This window comes from Diorhabda carinulata, chromosome X, assembly GCF_026250575.1.
Source record: "Diorhabda carinulata isolate Delta chromosome X, icDioCari1.1, whole genome shotgun sequence".
NCBI lineage: Eukaryota > Metazoa > Arthropoda > Insecta > Coleoptera > Chrysomelidae > Diorhabda > Diorhabda carinulata.
The window spans coordinates 12,122,180-12,142,143 of NC_079472.1; the positions used below are offsets into that span (position 1 = coordinate 12,122,180).

At 32.9% G+C, this 19,964-nt stretch overlaps 1 protein-coding gene across 4 annotated transcripts in view; it reads left to right on the plus strand.

Moving 5' to 3' along the window:
- The window catches only part of LOC130901697 (optomotor-blind protein-like), a 119,150-nt gene that overhangs the window by 35,837 nt on the left and 63,349 nt on the right, over positions 1-19,964 (plus strand). For 2 of the 4 annotated variants that reach the window (XM_057813236.1, XM_057813234.1), the window contains exons 2-3: positions 4,326-4,439; positions 8,910-9,063. In XM_057813236.1, the coding sequence (XP_057669219.1) occupies positions 4,326-4,439; positions 8,910-9,063 (268 nt within the window). Of the gene's footprint in view, positions 1-4,165; positions 4,280-4,325; positions 4,440-8,909; positions 9,064-19,964 lie in introns of all 4 variants that reach the window. The other 2 variants (XM_057813233.1, XM_057813235.1) reach the window with 1 other exon arrangement.

Consider the following 19,964-nt stretch of genomic DNA (forward strand, 5'->3'; position numbering starts at 1 on the left):
CCGTACCAAAAATGATAAATGTAAAACTGAGATCCACGTTTTTATTTGCACCCTATAAAAAGGGCCTATGATGGATTATAAGGCAGCTGTCGAAAAATTGAAGGGGAGACCGAATATCGCCATTATTGTGATATCTATATTTGTATAACGCGTTTCGAGCGAATTCAGACCTTACTAGAAGTCTGTTTAAGGATAAATGATTATACAAGGATAAAGGATATAATACGAAACGTGGTTAAAAAAATTTACCTATGGATCCCGAACATGAAACTAGACGTCAGGTATGAATCGGACACCATATTTAATTTAAAATATAAAATTAGATGAAATTGTCGATAAAATAATTGAAATTTCATAATCATCTATTAGATTTTAGGTAATTAGTTAATTTTTGGTTATAATTGCCTTAATATTTGGTTGAAAATTCGATAATCTCAAGAATAGAATAAAACAATATCGGGAAATGTACTGGGAGAGGAGAATTCATAATTTCTTTCACGATTTAGTTAATTTCTTCACCTAGAATGAATTTTTCTAGTTTTGCATCGAATTGAATATCAAAACATCTACAACATGGAGTAATTTCAAAAAGGAAACAACCCCAATGTTGTTGATAACTGAATTTTATTTTAGGTTGAGTAAAATTGAGAATAAAATATACGAAACTTCATAATTTAATGACCAAAACATCTTCCTTAAGCTCGCACATTATTATGCAGAAAATCGTTATCGCTTGAGATTGATTACAAGGCCTCAATCTGCTTACTCCTTGGAAGTCCACCGAGGAAATGAGAAGCTCAAATAAAAAAAAATACGAAACGTTGTTCTCGGTGGTCTGTTCGATCTCTTCCTTCCAGATCCTTGAGTATCTTCCTCCTCTTCTTCTATTCTGCGGTTGATACATCAATGCTTCCTTCAGCTACCTAGTTAATGGTCTTCTTGTGTGCTTTCTATCTGTCATATTCATATTCATCAAACTCCATTTTGTATATTCTAATTGTCCCAGCATATAATCTGCATCGTCCTCGTTGCAATTATCATCCTCTATCTAAATTCCCATTCTCGTAATTTTGGTTTTCCAACTACTCAGAGCTTCTTGAATGTATATATTGATTAATCTTGGTGATAAACTGCATCTTTGTTTCAAATTTTTTCGAATACCAGAATGGTACCAGTTTCTCTACACATTTTAATTTTCTGTGTATGTTCTGAATTGATAGAACATTGCTGATGGTTTCTCACACTACGATGTCTTACGGCAGTAGCTACGTCGTCAAATTTGATGCATAATTTTCCTTTCAAAGTTTCCACCATCGATTTTTCGAGTCCTTGCTCATTTTTGTAAGATATCTTCTTTTGAATTAAAGGTCATTTTGAACTTTTAGGGCTGTAGCTACGTCGTCAAATTTGATTTTTCGGATACTAGCTCATTTTATCATGCCTTAGGAATAGTTACATCCTCAGCTGCAGGATCAACATTGTCCTCACCGTCTTTTCAGTTTTAGTAAAAATATTATTTGTAGTGATGCATTAATGAATAAAAATGGTAAATTCTTTCATATTTTTAAAGATCTGCTTTGGTTAGGTTTAGATTCAAATGAAGGCCTTCTAATTGTTTGGGAATCATTAACCACGACGGTCTTATTTGACAGGATATTCAGGATACATTTGTCCCTTCTATCTAACCCAAAATATAAGAAAAAGAGTATATCAGATCTAGATTAATGCAGCTCATGAAGAAAAAGGAAAATTTTGTGTTTTGGTCAAAGAAATTTATTTCTCAAAAGCTGAACACCCACCGTATAGCTTCGATCTGACCCTGTCCGACTATTTATTGTTCGCAAAGCTGAAGGGTTGAGTTTTTTTGATACGAACGTTTATTTTTATGTTAGGTTAACAACACATGGAGTGTATTATGTACCTTCAAACTTACTTTACAACGAAAGGGATGAAAACATTAAAATTTAGTTCTTTTCGAGTGGTTAGATAGACGTTCTATTTATATACTAACTAAGACAAGCAACAGATGTGGAAAAATAACAAATTTTTCTTATCACTAGATCTAAATGGGTTATGAAAACAACAAACGTCCCTAGAAATAAATTTGACCTATCTTAGACAGTCCCTTTTTTACGATCCAGTGTCATATTACCTTCATCTGTAGATAATGCACGTACTAACCTTTCAACCCTGCGACTTCTTCGACCTCCTGATAAAAATTACACGAAGACGAATAACAGGAAATGTTTTATTTTGATTTGAAATGATTTATTCCATATCTTATAATTTTAAAAATTTGTTTATTGTATCAGCTATGATAAATTACATATTTTCAATTAATTATATTGAAATAGACATCAAAAGATGTTGTTTTGGATAATAAAATTAATAATGTCAATATCATTCAGAAGTCGGAAAAATCGACATAAGTTCCAGAGCTCCAGCATTCCAGATTGTCGTCGGATAAAGACAGAATCTTCACGTCTTCATTGAACAAGGATTAACCCTGCCTAGGGCGTGTGTGTGGGCAGGTATCCATGCAGAAGATCAAGGTCCTATTTCCGATAATTAAGCGGGTGCGTCTCGGCACGCTCTCCGTCAGTGGTAAAGGGATCAGTTCACCTACGTAGCGGGTAGCCTAATTTCATGACTTACCTTGTAACTAATTCATTTTTGATTCTAAGAGCAAGAAATTAAGTAGTTCGTTTCGTAGAGTAACAGTTTGTACAGATTTTTTGCCCCTACACCCTCATATGGACTGGTACTTACATTCTTCTTAATAAAGTGAAAAGGGTGAAACATTTATGAGGCTCAACGTTAGTCGTTCAAAGAAAATTTTCTTTTTATTTACTTAAAAACAGTTTTTCCGAAATCAATTGTCAATATTATGCATTTTTATTTTTTTTTTATTTCAGTTATTGAAAAAAATAGAAATTCGACTTTTTGGTCCTTGTGTAAGATTCCTGTTAGTATCACGGAAATATTAAAAAAGTTTTTGATCCTTTGGGAACCCAAGGGAATTTAGAATCCTGCAAAATCTTTCTGTATGGTGTATTGAAGTTGAAATTGATGATTTTGAATAATAGTTGGCTGTTTTGTCACAAATATTTTGTATTTTCTATACGTGTATGCAACAGATAAAGATTTTTTTATACGAGGGTTGTTGAAAATAAACCGGTTCTTTCGAATGAACGTTCGAAAAGTTTAGTGTCATAAACTGGATATTAGACTAGTCTATGACTAATTTTGGGAGACCGATGCTGTGCTTTACAATATCTACTGATTAATAAGGCTTCAGTTTAAGTACTTTTGAGTAAATACGCGAAAAATCGACGCAATGACCTTGCCTGCAGATGGAACGGTCTTTGATCTTCTTTGGAACTGGTTCCAGTCTATTGTTTTTGTTCCGTTGTGAACAAACGCTGCAATAATCTTGGGCACATCTTCCTCATGTCCAAATTTTCAGTTGATATGTGGTACGGCTCGGTTACTGCAAAATTTCAGCCACATAAGTGCCAAGACTGAATTTTGAGCAGAAATTCACACGTTGGGAAGTTTTCACGCATCTTCTGCAGTGGTATTAAGAAGAATTGCACTGAATATTCACACACAGACGAGACTAGACTACACCACTATAGAAAGTAACGCGTGAAATGAAGTAGTTGGAGTTAATTTTCTCCTAACCCCCTAAAAACATCTGTAGATCAAAACTAAGCGATATTCCAATATGTGCGACCATATACAGCTCGGTACTACGATGAAAACGTTGAACGAATTGGGTTAGGAAACACTGAAACACCCTCTTCATAGCCCCGATTTGTCGCCTCGTGACTATTATTCATTAGGTCCATTAGAAGATACGGAAGACTAGAAACACTGTGAACAATTTCAGCCTTGTAACTTAATCTGATTTTTGTCGAATATTTATTGTTTTTTTAAAAAAAAATTATATTATAATGCCACAAGTATAGAATTTACTAAATCTTCTGAATTTCTTTGTATAATATCTGCCGATATCCAAAGTGACGTTTTTGGCATCCTCTGATGTTCAAAAGGGTATAAAAAATTATTGGCAACAACAAGTGTCTAAATCTATGTCTGTATCTGTATCTATTCATGAATATTTATGTTTTTTTTGTGTATATTTATTAAATAATCTTTCTAGGCAAATGTTTCCGCAAATGAAGTTTCGAGTTTCAGGTTTAGACCTGAAGGCGAAATATATCTTATTATTAGACATCGTTGCTGCAGACGACTATCGATACAAGTTTCACAACAGGTGAATATTTATAAGAATAACTTCTGACATATCAAAATTGTTTCAGGCGCATGTTTCCTGCTTACAAAGTACGCGTTTCGGGCCTAGACAAAAAATCCAAATACATACTTTTAATGGACATCGTTGCCGCTGATGATTGTAGATATAAATTCCATAACAGGTTAGAAATTAAAAAAATTAAAAAGAAAAAAAGATATTATCCAAAACCGAATTCACGAACTCGTACTATCAAAGCAATACCAACCGAAACGACTCTATTATTTTGACTATACCTCGTAGTATAATGTTCGGGTAAAAGTTTCGAAAAATTAACCCCCTTATTTCGTTCAAAATTCCGTCAAAGCTCTACCTTGATTAAAAAACGAAAATCCCCAAAAAAGATTTATACAAAAAAACTTCGTTTTCCCCCCAGCCTTTTTCAAACAAAATATCTCCGAAAATATTAATTTTACAGAAAAAAGTTCTTGATAAAAAATTAAGCTCATAAAAAGCTCTATAAAAAAGGTTATATACAGTTTTTACGTAAACCTCATCTTTTGGATGTTATGACCCCAAATATCTCTGACGGAGTAAAATTTTGGCTCCTGTCGAGATATTTTGGGTCATAACATCCAAGATATTAGGTTTACGTAAAAACTGTATATAACCTTTTTTAAAGAGATTTTTATAAGCTTCAATTTTTGTTTGAACCTTTTTTCTCTAAAATCATATTTCCAAACATTTTTAATGAAAATACTAAAAGAAGCTTCAAATCAAAGAGAAGCTTCGTCAAAAATGATAACAAAATCGAGGGGATGATCTTCACACCCCATTGCCCTACTACCTGGTTCATCAAATAACCTTTTTCTTATTTCCGTTGAATAACTAAATACGAGGGCGGTACTATTTAACTCATGCCAATATACATGAACAAGAAACGAAAAATAGTTCACTAAAATTTGTTCTACCCCCGTAAGTAAGGAAAATTGAGTACTTCTAAGGGATTAAAACAATAATACTAATTAATTAGAATTATATCGAAGATTTTAAAGCAACAATTTGGCTTAAAATAACAACAGAATAATGTAGAAGATACTTAATGCCGAATTAAGGATTAAAAAAAGGATTAAAACAAGAAAAGCAATGTATAAAGGAGTACAGAAGACTTGGAGAGTCTAAGCACTACATTGTTTGACATAATGAACAGAATGAGAACACGACTGGAATGAAAGACTTAAAAACAACGAATTTGAAGATAAAACGAATAGAAAACTGGGAATTCAGGATGGATTTGACAATCATATTAAAAGAAAACGAAACGAGAAGAATAGGCGAAAATACAGAAACAAACACACGAAGGTAGACTACCAAAAAAAAATGGTGAGAAATCTCGAGTGTATCGTCTCAAAAATACAAAAATAAAAAGAAAAATAACGTATTTGATAACGTTAATAACAAATAAAAAATTTTTCGATATTATTTATATGAATTGGTTTGCTTTGCGGTACTGGTTTGTGTAGCTCGGGGTTGTATTCCAATCGGGGTGTGTTTTTTTTATTTTAAATAAAAACGGCCCTTACTGGTGTGATATAAAAAAAGCACGAAGCATGCGTTTTGAACAGTAGAAACCTGAAGAAATAACAACATTTCAATAACAGCGTTCCCGTCGAAAAAAATGTTAACGACTTTCCGTTATTATACACTTAAGGTGAATGGTATTAACGTGAAAATTGATTTTGTTATGTAAATAGTAAGAAACTATGTTCAATATTGTTATTTCTTCACTTGAAAACATTTAATTTCCATATACATCCAGTAGTTAGTAGCGATTAGAATTAATGTTTTGCATGTAAGGAAAAAAATGTACTCGTATCTTCTATATAAAAAAAAAACAGTCAATTGCATGACTCAAATTTCAAAATTAACATCAGAGAATGTACTTATGTGACCTTTGAAGATATGTTCAACTGTACATAGTGGACAAACGTGATATTTTGAAATATTTTTCAAATAAATTCGCCTGGAATCAATTCTCAACAGTTAGGTTAAATATAACAATAACCCTGTCATAGTTTGCCTAAATAATGTTTTCTTCAAGAAGAAATAGTCACTAAAAGCTGGCTTCTAAACTATTCTGTACGAGACCCAAAAGTTTTAAAACTGATTGTCAGTGACAGATGAATCAGTAATTAATTTAAGTTCAGCTGACTTGTGCTTAATGCTACCTCAGTTAATTGAAATTCAGAAAGCAGCTATCAGAAGACTGGGAGTTCATCTAGGTCTTAATGATAATTGACCTGTCCACACACCCCACATCATTCAACAATGGTTCCCACAAAACTTTACCGTGGCCGGCAAATAGTCCTGATATAAATCCCATTGAAAATTTATGAGAGTGGTTAACTGAAAATTAAACGTTTCGATTCAAATTTTTCCAAAATCGTTTATATTCAGTTAAGGCATATTAGGAATATTCAATTCTACGAAAACTTCCACAACGTCCTTTGCATAATGAGCAGTTACCATATCTGGGTAAACCACAGGATCTAACATACTTTTTTTGATATATATGGCGGTTACAGAATTTCCAGAAGGACAAATGTATGCTAAAGAACGACTACGCCAACCGTAACAACAACAAATATTGGGTAGCGGAGTTTTGACGAGACTGCACGACCTGCGAAGACCAGCAGTCGATTAAATGAGGTGAGGACTCCATAAATGTTGAAGAAAATCCACTGGATGATCGTCGACTGGAAGTGCACGAGCTAGCAGACATAAAAGTCATACATCGCATATTAAGTGAAAATTTGGACACGGGAATGCTGTACGTGTCTTGAAGATGTTTCAATCGAGTGTTTAACAAAATGTCACAGGAATGAAATCTAATGTTTGCGCTGTTCCATAATCATGGATGGAACGTGCGTCCATCACTTCACACCCGAAAAAAAAACAATCCACACAATAGACTTAAAGAGGAAAAACCATCTCTAAAGAAGACAAAGATTGTTCCATCTGCAGGCAAGGTCATGGCGTGGAAAAACTTATTGCAACTTTTCAGCGAAGAAATTAAGCAAAAACGGTCGCATTTGGGATGTTGTTTACATATTTTGAATTTGCTTGCAGCTTTTATCAAACTGACTCCAAATTTTTCGTCAGCAGCTATAACCAGAAGTTCTCTCTTCTTTTTTGCAATTTTCTTGTTGTTGTTAATGTGACTTTTGAGTTTTGATTTTTGTTCCATGTGCTGCTTTGCATAATATTTGGGTGCCGATTTTCTTTATTTCTAAAAGATGTTGTTTAGATGTTTCTTATAGATTTTCTTGCAGCTTTTATCAATCTGATTCCCAATTTTCAATGAGCAGGTGTGACCAGAACTTCTCTTTTCTTTTTTGCCATTTTCTTCTTCAGAAATCACCAATCCTGCTCAAATATGGTTGTTTCAACATAATCTATTACAGCACGATCTTTATCGTTAGATTTGACGTCTAAATTTTCACATTTTCAATCAAAACTATCCACACAATGGACTTAAAAAGGAAAAACCACCTCCAAAGAAGACAAGGACCGTTCCATTTGCAGGCAAGGTCATGGAGACAAAAAACTTATTACAAATCAATAAAAAACGGTCGCATTTGGGTTAGAAGAATGAAAAAAAACTTGTTGATGAGACTTTTGAGTTTTGATTTTTGTTCCATGTGCTGCTTTTCATAATATTTGGGTGCCGATTTTCTTTATTTCTAAAAGATGTTGTTTAGATGTTTCTTATAGATTTTCTTGCAGCTTTTATCAATCTGACTCCCAATTTTCAATGAGCAGCTGGGACCAGAACTCTCTTCACTTTTAGCAGTTTCTTCTTCAGAAATCACCAATCCTGCTCAAATATGGTTGTTTCAACATAATCTATTACAGCACGATCTTTATCGTTAGATTTGACGTCTAAATTTTCACATTTTCAATCAAAACTATCCACACAATGGACTTAAAAAGGAAAAACCACCTCCAAAGAAGACAAGCACCGTTCCATTTGCAGGCAAGGTCATGGAGACAAAAAACTTATTACAAATCAATAAAAAACGGTCGTATTTGGGTTAGAAGAATGAAAAAAAACTTGTTGATGAGACTTTTGAGTTTTGATTTTTGTTCCATGTGCTGCTTTTCATAATATTTGGGTGCCGATTTTCTTTATTTCTAAAAGATGTTGTTTAGATGTTTCTTATAGATTTTCTTGCAGCTTTTATCAATCTGATTCCCAATTTTCAATGAGCAGGTGTGACCAGAACTTCTCTTTTCTTTTTTGCCATTTTCTTCTTCAGCAATCACCAATCCTGTTCAAATTTGGTTGTTTCAACATAATCTATAATAGCACGATCTTTATCATTAGATATGAAGTCTAAATTTTCACTTTTTTAGTCAAAACAATTCACTTCAAATGTTCAACGTCGATTAAAATCGTTTAATGGAATATTTAATGAAGAAAGTGATTTTAAATGAAATTTTAAGAAACTATTACATTAATAAATGAAAGAATAAACAAAATTTGATTCAAAATCATCCTTAAGACTACTTCAAAGGTCCATATCTTAATAAATTCGTTTCGGATAAATTTTTCTTTGGGTGTTTTTTTCTAGAATTGTTTTAATTGTTATAGCCGATGGATGGTAGCCGGAAAAGCCGATCCCGAAATGCCTAAAAGGATGTACATCCACCCGGATAGTCCCTCGACCGGCGAGCAATGGATGCAGAAAGTTGTATCTTTCCACAAACTCAAACTAACCAATAATATATCGGATAAACACGGTTTCGTAAGTATTTTTTCATTTTATTTCAAAAAAAAATTATTATAATTGAATCAGACAAGAAGATAATTGACTTTTATATAGTTAATTCAAGATCTGTTTATTGTACAACACATTTCATTTATAACCAAATCGCTCCGCCTAAGGGCGTGCCGGCAGCCCAAATAAGGGATCCTAGTGAACTTTCTTTGAATTTATATTTATACCACTCGGTGTTTAACTTTGTGTCAGGACTCATAAATACGCGCCATTAAAACAATCGTCAACTAAAACTGATTTTCTTAGTTTTTTTATAGAGAAAATTTTTCGCTCCAGCAGATATCCAGTCATATGATTGAAGACAACCAATCAGTACAACAATATATACTGAAAACATAACCAATGAGCTGTTTCCACTTCATCACGTGGCCATGGATTTATTTCGATTTTGACGTTTAGTATTTCAAAATGTCACGATTCGGTTGTAGTACTGACGAGAATATTAATGAAGTTAGAGACTCAAACATACCAAAAAAAAAATGTCATTTGTACAAAATAATTCGGGTGTAAGAATTTGCGTTTGGTACAGAATTTGAAGATCAAAACCATGTACAACCTGTCAAATAAGCTGTTGCAAGGAAAATATTATAAACAAATCACCAATCACCAATTCAAAAGTGTTGTGATTCAAGTTCAATTTTCTATTGGCATTATCTTGCTCCTTAGCAGCCAAAAGTAGCACTTCTCAAACTTAAATTTCTATGTAACATCTTGGTACTACTATTAGGTATTGCTTTGTTCTCTATTATGTTCCAGATCAATTTAAACTTATCCCTTTTCTCCAATAATCATCCATTGTAGAGGCCATGTACGATATGTCTTACCACTTGTGAATCCAGTATTTGTGTTAACAGTTTATTGGAATTTTTGTTGCTTGCCATTACGCATTATTTCCTATCTTTACCCCAATATTTGGACAGTTCTTGTGAACTCTTGAGCTTTCTACTAATCACTGTTCAACTCCTAGTACTTACCTGAAGCTTTTCATGCTTCCATTCCAAGCCTTTTATACCACAATTCGTCTTTACGTTGTGGTTCTCAGGTTTCCTAGTGAGTTCCAAGGAATTTCCGTTTTCCTTTACTTCTCAATTCACAATATACAAGCTGCAATGGATGTAAGGAAGATATTATCGATAATATATTACGAAACTTGATGTCTACTCTTATCTAACTCAGCTACCCATTCACTGGCGATCCTCAAGTTATAAATTTGGCTGGAAAAGATATGCAGCAGCTTTAAATAATGCCCAAGTAATACGATAAACTATTCGGAACGTATCGTTTCTTATGGTAACATCACACATCGTTTCGACGAGAAGGTTGTACAACAGTCAAAACATCGATTTGATGATTTATCCGCCGTACAGTCCTTGTTTGGTACCCAATGATTCCTTCTTATCCTTTTAAAACTTGACTAGCAATCCTCGTACTCGTAATATAATAAATGGAACAGAAAGTCGAGTTACTTATTTAAAAATTTTATTAAAGACCGGACTATAATTCAATAGTGAAGATCTGCTTGTTATCTTTTTTAAAATCTATAAGAAACGGCGTAATTAGTCAGGTATTTGGACTTAAAGTCCTTAATGTACAGTTTAATTACCGAAGACCACCAGTGGTGGTGATAAAAAACATAATTTATCAATAAAATCTTCGGAATTAAGGGCTTCTCACAAACATAAAATTAAAAATGGAACTTTTCTTTTGAATCGTCGATGATTTAAATTCAAGTGTTAACTTTATAACCTGGCCAGTAAACTTTTATACTATCAGAGATACAAGAAGTGCGAGTTTTGGTTGGTTTTTAATGTCTATAAGTTGTTTACACATTTTCCCAACTTTTTCCGTAAAAATCTGTTCCTATCTTTTCGAATCGCAGTCCGCCAACTGCCAAATAAATAATAGTCTCATGGTTATAAATCGGAACTATAAAAAGGATGTTCCATTGTTTCCTAAACCAATTCGTTCAACGTTTCCATAGCAAACCGAGATGTATAAGGTCTGAGTTTGTCTCATGCGGATGGAGTCACTATTTCGATTGACCAGCGTTGCTTTTTTCATATCACGATTAATGAAAATTCAATTGAAAATTTGTTTACTTGATTTTATTCTTATCAAACAATCAATTCTAACTTGAGATTTGAGATGAAATTTCCAGCCATCCTGAAGGAGTACAATCTATATTGTGTCTCACAAAGATAGTTTTCTAAGTAGATCCACATCAATTAAGAAGACAACGACATGCTAAAGACAGAAATTGAAGTAAATCCATGTAAAATCGGCCTTATCAATCAACTTGATCGAGTTCTCTATAGTTTTAAAACAAAACCAACCGTTTTCTGATCGCTTTGGACAGAAATTTGACAATAAAAAATCTTTTTTGGTTAGAATACGTATCAAACTCGATATCAAACTTCTTTTCTCTTTCATAATACGCTGTTTCTTATTTGACATCTTTCTTTATCCTGGTTCTAGGTTATCACTTCACCAACTTCATGAGCGATCTCTACTTCGTCTTCAAATTGGAGATTCCTCCCTTGGTATTTTTACAAATCTATCGTCTATCATTTGACTTATTTGTTGCGAGACCCATTCGTGAATATCTCAAATATCGCTGGATGTTTTTGCTTCATTCTCGGTCTAATAGTGTTTTCACCCAAATCAGCTTGACAATTTCCATTTTTGTGTTCTCCAGAAGTTCGTTTTTGATATTTCTGGCTTTGATTCAATGTTGCTTTATAAATCCACGCATTTTTTTCTTGTCTTAGTTGTTTTTTTCACCATACTACATTCTGTAGACCTCTCGCCATCTTGCTCTAGCTACTTGTCCTCTTACCTCTTCTTCTAGGTCTCCATTACTGGTAAGCTAAAACTTAGACCAGATTCAAAGGCGTCATTCCTAGAATTCGTTTCAAAATATGTACATTTAATTCACACAATCCCTCCAAGCAGGTCATTAACATCAAATACTTTCTTTCCCTCACAAATCATTTCCCCAAATAAGTGAATTATGCCGTATAAACTATCGTGAGAAATTTGTTCTTTTACAGTAATCAAACGAGCAAACAAGTTTTAAATATAATGAGGTTCTTGTTATGGCATGCAAGTACAAAAAATATCTTTGGTTTTTTTCCAAACCCCTTATTAGAGTTCTCTTATAGAGGTTATTTTTCCGTTCCCTCCTAACACCCTTTGGAGACTCGGAAAAGTCACGTTTCGAACAATATTCGCCTTTAATTCAAGCGAATACTTGGTAACTTTTGCGTTTCGTCGTTGGTAATACTATAGTGTTAATACAGCTTCGAAATGGCCACTAATGCTTTGAAGGTGTTTGGGTTATTTCGGTTTGTCACGCGATTGTGCTACATGGGCTTTTTAGCAGGATAGGTTCGAGAAATTCGTAAAATTCGACGGAAGTATATGGATTTTGTAAATCGCTTATTTGGCAATTATCACTCTTCTTTTTTATGAAAACTATACGTCGTTTCTGCAAATGTCATTATTCAGTTGTCACTTGTCAGCTTTTAAGTGAAAGCAAAAACATTTTAAGGTTATAGTAACTTCTTTACTTATAAATATAATAAGCGTAGCATAAGAATAAGCATAATATGCTTTACTTAGCAAAAATTATGATTGAATAATCCCTTTATATTCAATGTTTTTTTGTATATAATTCGAAGAGGAATGCACGATAGTGAAGATACTGTTAGTTTCCGCCATATTTTCGTTTTCATCTGTCAAAATTTCACGTGAATTTGACGGTTATATGAGTTGTCATGTTTATATAAAGAAAACTGTTTCTATTGCTTTAAATACGTAAAAAAATGATCATAGAAACCGAGGAGAAGTTATAATAAAAGTTCTCCTAGTCATTAATAATTTCTTTTATTTTATATTGCAGAAAGTTTTGGGGATGGTAGCTTCGAAATTTGTATAAATGTCAACTTCTATATTTCAGTTTTTTTTGGATATCTAGTAGATTCGACCCTGTGTTTTAGGGGGTGTTGTAGGGGTTACATCGGATGTTATGTTTTATTTACTACGACGGTCGTAGCCGCCTGGATATCGATGAAAAAAATAAAAATAGTGGTAGTTCGTACACGAAATTTCTCTACCCATCAAAATGATTGAGAATGCCGTTTATGGTGACGTGGAATATTTTTTTTTCTACAGTTATTGGTGGATTTATTATATAAACTAATCTGACACGCATCAGGAAGATTTGAAAAAAGTTTCTAGTTGTTTTTTTTTAATTTTTGGGATGATATATGAGGAGGTTTGTACCCCCTGTGCTAGAACTGGACTAGACACATACGCTACATCTCTTTCCAAAGTTCTAGAATATTGATGGATGCAGGAATGATGAATTCCAGCATGAATTAAATCTTCAAATATGAAAAAAACTTTCTTATAACAGCGAATTACCATATTTAAATATTTAAGGGTCTTAAGAAGGGCCTAAATCGCATTAAGAAAATTCGAACTTCGGCATATCGTTGCGGTCGGTTCTATAAATTCACCCCCCTCGTTTGGCAGAGTGAGCTTTTAAACATCCCCTGTCATCCTTTTAAAACCCTCTCTCGTGGGGTGAAACATATCTTTAATCTCGGTGAACGATTTTGCCGTTACATACACTTTTTGTATACGATATCTCTTAAGATATCTGTTGAAGATTAATTTAATCCGAGTCAATTTAGTAAAGAAACATCAGAGCATCTTATAATTGCTCCTCAATCTCTATATTTTTCTCCATACCTCAATTTTTATGGTATTTAAATTCAATATACAAGGCATACCAATCTTACAGCAATGTTTGTAAGACGGCCTACTCATCTATCTGTTTTCTAATAAACTTTTGGATCAATTCTATACGTAAAAATAGAGTTTTATGAGTGTTTTTTTTTGAATCTAAATAGATTATTCATCTCATTGCAACACAATTATCATGTTTCCAATTATACAGGTTCTAAAAATCTTACAGCAATGTTTGTAAGACGGCCTACTCATCTATCTGTTTTCTAATAAACTTTTGGATCATTTCTATAAGTAAAAATAGAGTTTTATGAGTGTTTTTTGAATCTATATAGATTATTCACCTCATTACAATACAATTTTCACGTTTCCAATCATACAGGTTCTAAAAATCTTACAGCAATGTTTGTAAGACGGCCTACTCATCTATCTGTTTTCTAATAAACTTTTGGATCATTTCTATAAATAAAAATAGAGTTTTATGAGTGTTTTTTGAATCTAAATAGATTATTCATCTCATTGCAACACAATTATCATGTTTCCATTTATACAGTTTCTAAAAATCTTACAGCAATGTTTGTAAGACGGCCTACTCATCTATCTGTTTTCTAATAAACTTTTGGATCATTTCTATAAGTAAAAATAGAGTTTTATGAGTGTTTTTTGAATCTAAATAGATTATTCATCTCATTGCAATACAATTTTCATGTTTCCAATTATACAGGTTCTAAAAATCTTACAGCAATGTTTGTAAGACGGCCTACTCATCTATCTGTTTTCTAATAAACTTTTGGATCATTTCTATAAATAAAAATAGAGTTTTATGAGTGTTTTTTGAATCTATATAGATATTATTCACCTCATTACAATACAATTTTCACGTTTCCAATCATACAGGTTCTAAAAATCTTACAGCAATGTTTGTAAGACGGCCTACTCATCTATCTGTTTTCTAATAAACTTTTGGATCATTTCTATAAATAAAAATAGAGTTTTATGAGTGTTTTTTGAATCTAAATAGATTATTCATCTCATTGCAACACAATTATCATGTTTCCAATTATACAGGTTCTAAAAATCTTACAGCAATGTTTGTAAGACGGCCTACTCATCTATCTGTTTTCTAATAAACTTTTGGATCATTTCTATAAATAAAAATAGAGTTTTATGAGTGTTTTTTGAATCTATATAGATTATTCACCTCATTACAATACAATTTTCACGTTTCCAATCATACAGGTTCTAAAAATCTTACAGCAATGTTTGTAAGACGGCCTACTCATCTATCTGTTTTCTAATAAACTTTTGGATCATTTCTATAAATAAAAATAGAGTTTTATGAGTGTTTTTTGAATCTATATAGATTATTCACCTCATTACAATACAATTTTCACGTTTCCAATCATACAGGTTCTAAAAATCTTACAGCAATGTTTGTAAGACGGCCTACTCATCTATCTGTTTTCTAATAAACTTTTGGATCATTTCTATGAATAAAAATAGAGTTTTATGAGTGTTTTTTGAATCTAAATAGATTATTCATCTCATTGCAACACAATTTTCATGTTTCCAATTATACAGGATATAAAAATCTTACAACAATGTTTGTTAGATTCTCTTCTGTGTTCAATTAATTTTGTTGTAAGTTTTGAACACCCTGTATGGTGTCAAATAATGTCGGCATCGAGTTAAACTTACTAGGTCAATATGTGCCTTGAGTAAATGAAATAATAAAATGTTGAAGCGATTTTGAATGGACAGTATCTGTCTTCTGGAATTGTAGTATTCAGCAGTTGGTAATGGTCAAAATTCACTTCGTTTGCGTGAGTTATGAACTACATAACCTCTAATATTAGCGTGATTTTATAATATATTAATATTCCAGACGTCTAGATTTAATACAAGTACGTACTAAAAGAAAGGAAATAATCTCCCCATTAATATTTTTATTACCTCCAACTGTGGTTAAACACGGTCTAATTTACATTGTATCTACTTCCACCTCTACATTTCGTCGCCAATCACCATCACATCCTTATAAACATGTCGACATAAAAAAATGTAGAAATTAGCATATTAAATTCTGTTACGGGTTTTTTGTTGTCGAAGGGAAAGCTTCCGGTCGATATAAGTTCATTTAAAATGTTTGATATGTGAAATCTTCCGTTTCACATATTTGTCATTAAAAATTTTACCTAATTGGTCATATCACATAAAGCGTGTACCAAAATTAAGGCAATTTCTGTACAGTAAAAAATAAAGCTATTCGACAGCTGACAGTTGAAGCTGACAATATTTGGAGATGTCAAACATCAACAAGTCGTTCAGATGTCAATGTCAAAGCAATTCTTGACAATCTAGGAATTCGGCGTCGTAGACAAGGACATCTTTCACTATAGACGATGATATAACATACTATGGGGTTGTTTACTATAGCTGGTAACACCTTATCTGGAATCGGCTGCAGTATTTTTAGGTTAGAATTGTTTGCAGTCCTCACAGCTGGATGCCGTAAGTCCAAATTGGTCTAGATACTATAAAACTATGTACAACAGCAGTTTGTTTTACTAAAGTCAGTTCAAATTTAAGGTTAATCATTCATAACATTCGTTTGAATTTATTGACAAGTTGTTTCCTTTTCATAAATATGTATTTTTGAACTGTCTAGATGAAAACCCAAGTACTTCATGCCAGACTCAATCGAACCCTTAGCTAACGTTCAGGAAACCTGCTGAGAGGCAGGATTCACTTTCCAAAGCTGAATATATTTTTTTCCCTACACTTCTTCTTCAGTATTATGGGCAGATCTGAAACCGAAGTGATGATCTGGAATGAGATTTATGGTTTCTACAATCGAGCTCAGTCGTCTCAAGAGGTGTTCGAATACTTTTGAAAGAACTGGTAGCTGATTGGGCGCTACGATTTTAATTCTTCGGGTTTCGGTTTTAAGATAATTTACGAAATTTTCCAATGGCTTGGAAAATGGCCTGGCGACATTTATTGATATGTAGTTTCAACAAGATGGTATCACATACCGTAAATCCCATGAAACACTTCAATTACTGCTTGAAACATTCCCAGATCGTGTACATTCTCCATTAAGTGATCAGAATTGATTTCATGTGATTCAACACCATTAGATTCCTATTTTATGGGGTTATTTGAAACGACAGGTCCACGTCAACAAGCCCACAACGACGCGTTTTTTGAAGGAGAAGATGTAATAAAAAATTACAATAAAAATAGTAAAAACTGTGTTTTCATTTTAATTCAAATCATGCGTTAATTTTGGGACATTCATTATAATGTTACAGGGCGTAAAAATTCCCATAATTGCGATATCTATAATTGGAGATAGGTGAGTTATACTTGGAGGAAAAAACGTAATATTTCTTATGTGGAAAAGTTGATTATGACATCCAAACTTTCCCGGACTATTATTTTATACTAATTTACGTCATCTGTTGAAAAAATAACTCGTTCTTTTTGTCAATCAACTCCTCTTCAATTCAAGTGCAGATATAAACGAATTGTTGTCTGGTGTCCTTCGAATTTCTCTAATTCTATTTCCAATTATTCAACAATGATTTTTCCTAGACTACCTTGCAAATTCGTAGCTCAAATGGTATCAAAGAAATGTCTATTCCACATACTATTGGGAAACAAGTTCGCAAAATGGTTCCTAGGCCGGCGAATTCGCGAGGCGCTTTACGAGCTTTACATTTTTTTCAAGTGACGGAATTCGTTTGATATTTGTTTAAAGTATTTCTTCTGAATAATTCCTAGGAAAGCCTATTTATCTATTTATTTTGTTACTTTTTGTTCTAGTTGTGTGAGTGTGTTAGTTTTAAATAAATAGTTGTAGTAAAAAGAAAGATTTAGTAAAAGTAATCGCAAAAACTGTTCAAGTGATATTTATAAGTAAATTGTTATAAGTTAAGTGTATTGTTAAGTGTGTAAATAAATTAAGAGCGCAAGAGACAGTGTTTATAAATTAACCCCACGAATAGAAATGAATAAATACGAAAAAATTTATAATACTCATAATTTAAGACCATTTGGGTTTAAGCGAGGGTTGTTAAACCTCTCTGATGAGAGGTAATAACGTCGAAACTACTCTAGTAAAATTTTTGTCTTTAAAGGATTTTACTACTTATCTCCACCGGTTTTTTTATCTACTTCTCTTCCTCTTGCCCTCTGGTATGTTCCATGCAATTAGTTTCAAGAGTCTGTCTTCGGCCATTTGTGTTTTAGCCGTTGTGACCTTATCTTTATAAACGCGCTGATTGGTGACCAATTGAAAAGTGTGTAAATGTTTTTTCCCAGATTTCCAACTTCTGTTTAGTCTTATTCGTCAAAATCCAGATTTCACGGGCGGATCTCAAAGTTCGAACTTTCGTAGATCTGGATATCTCTTTCGAAGTCAATATTTTGTGGTTTCTACTGTTTTCTTGGTATCAACATCAAATCATCAACCATCTGTTGGTACTGGATCTTCTTCAAATGGCGAGTAAAAAGTTTATTTTCCCACGTAGTCCTTTATTATAACCAAAATTGTATTTATAAATTCCAGTGGTTCGCTTTCAATTTCTAAATGTTTGTTTTTCAAAATAATATCTAAATTAATTTTATTTTTCGTTTGTGGGAGAGTTTTATCTGTACACGAACCGCAGATACCTTCATACAGGTGGTAATTTGAAAATTTATCTTTTATAAAAGTTGTCGAACAAAAGGATGTTTGAATGAAGCGTCGGGCTACCGCAAGAAAAAGAGATGTTTTTAAAAAAATGCCTCTTAATGCACTCTAAGTACCTTTGTGCCGCTTTGTGTTGAGTATAATAAGAAGAGACCTAGGTACAATGCGTCGGCACTTTGTGTGGATAAACAAGGTTCTATTTAACAGGCTTAAATATTTTTCAAAGACATCGAAGATGCGCGTCTTGACCATTTCGCTTCTATTTATTCGGTTACGACCGGTCGAAATGTACACTAAAATTATTAGTTTGTATTAGTCATTCTGTGTATATTTATTCTAATTTACTTCTAATTAAACGAAAAATAATCGTTTTATTAACATTATCAAAGTATAAAATAACAGAAATTAATTTTTTCTCGGTCATACTCGAACCCGCGACCATTCGACTGCAAAATGACAACTTAACCTCGCAAACTTTCAACCGTGTTTGTTTCAAACCATTAAGCAACAAAATTCATATATAAAATCAAAGATAATTTGATTTTTGTGATAACTGTCTTGGTCTTAGTCTTAGTAATTTGATAACAACTACTGTTTAAAAATTCTACGCGTAATTTTCCCATTTTGATTGAGATATCTTCAAAACGCATCAACTGCTTCTGCTCAGGCGTGGAAAAACGTTCACCTCGCAATTTATTTCTGATCTACGAGTATAATAAGAAATCACTGAGTGCCAAATAAGGACTATACGGCGGTTGACTCATCAATTCAATGTTTTGACTGTTCAAAAACGTTTTTGTTTGAATTGATATGTGAAAGCTCGGATTGTCGTTGTTTTTTCGAACACTTCTGGCAAAAAAACAAATGTTGATATATATCCGAAACCAACTAATTAAGTTAGACAGTTGTTGATATACTTCACAGAATCTCCAGCTTCTCCTTTAACGTGACCCACATAAGTTCTGAAGGTGTGGATGTCCTTCTTGTCGAAATCGCACCTTCCAGACCACAATTTTATCAACAAATTTTGCTTTTTCTTTACATTTTACATTGTGAGAACACTCTCCATCATATCCTTTAATTTCATAATTGGAAAGTGTGAAGCTTAGACATCTTTCTTAGCAAATTATGAATGATTTTTTTGATTTCCAATATTTCAATGCACCTAATATATAAAAGGACTAACTAATGTCGAGAGAACGTTTAGCAATTAGGTGCAAACTTTGGGGGCTATGTAGCAATCACAAAGAAAACCTTCTGGTTAGTTTCTCCGACGTTTTCAACTGGTAATTCACAGAACAATGTCCAGTGAACATGCTTAATGAAAGAGTTTTTCGGTACCAGTTGATAGAAAAGAAAAGAAATATCTTTGATTGTGTTGTCCATGTTTCTAATATCATCTCTTTCTATTTCATGACCA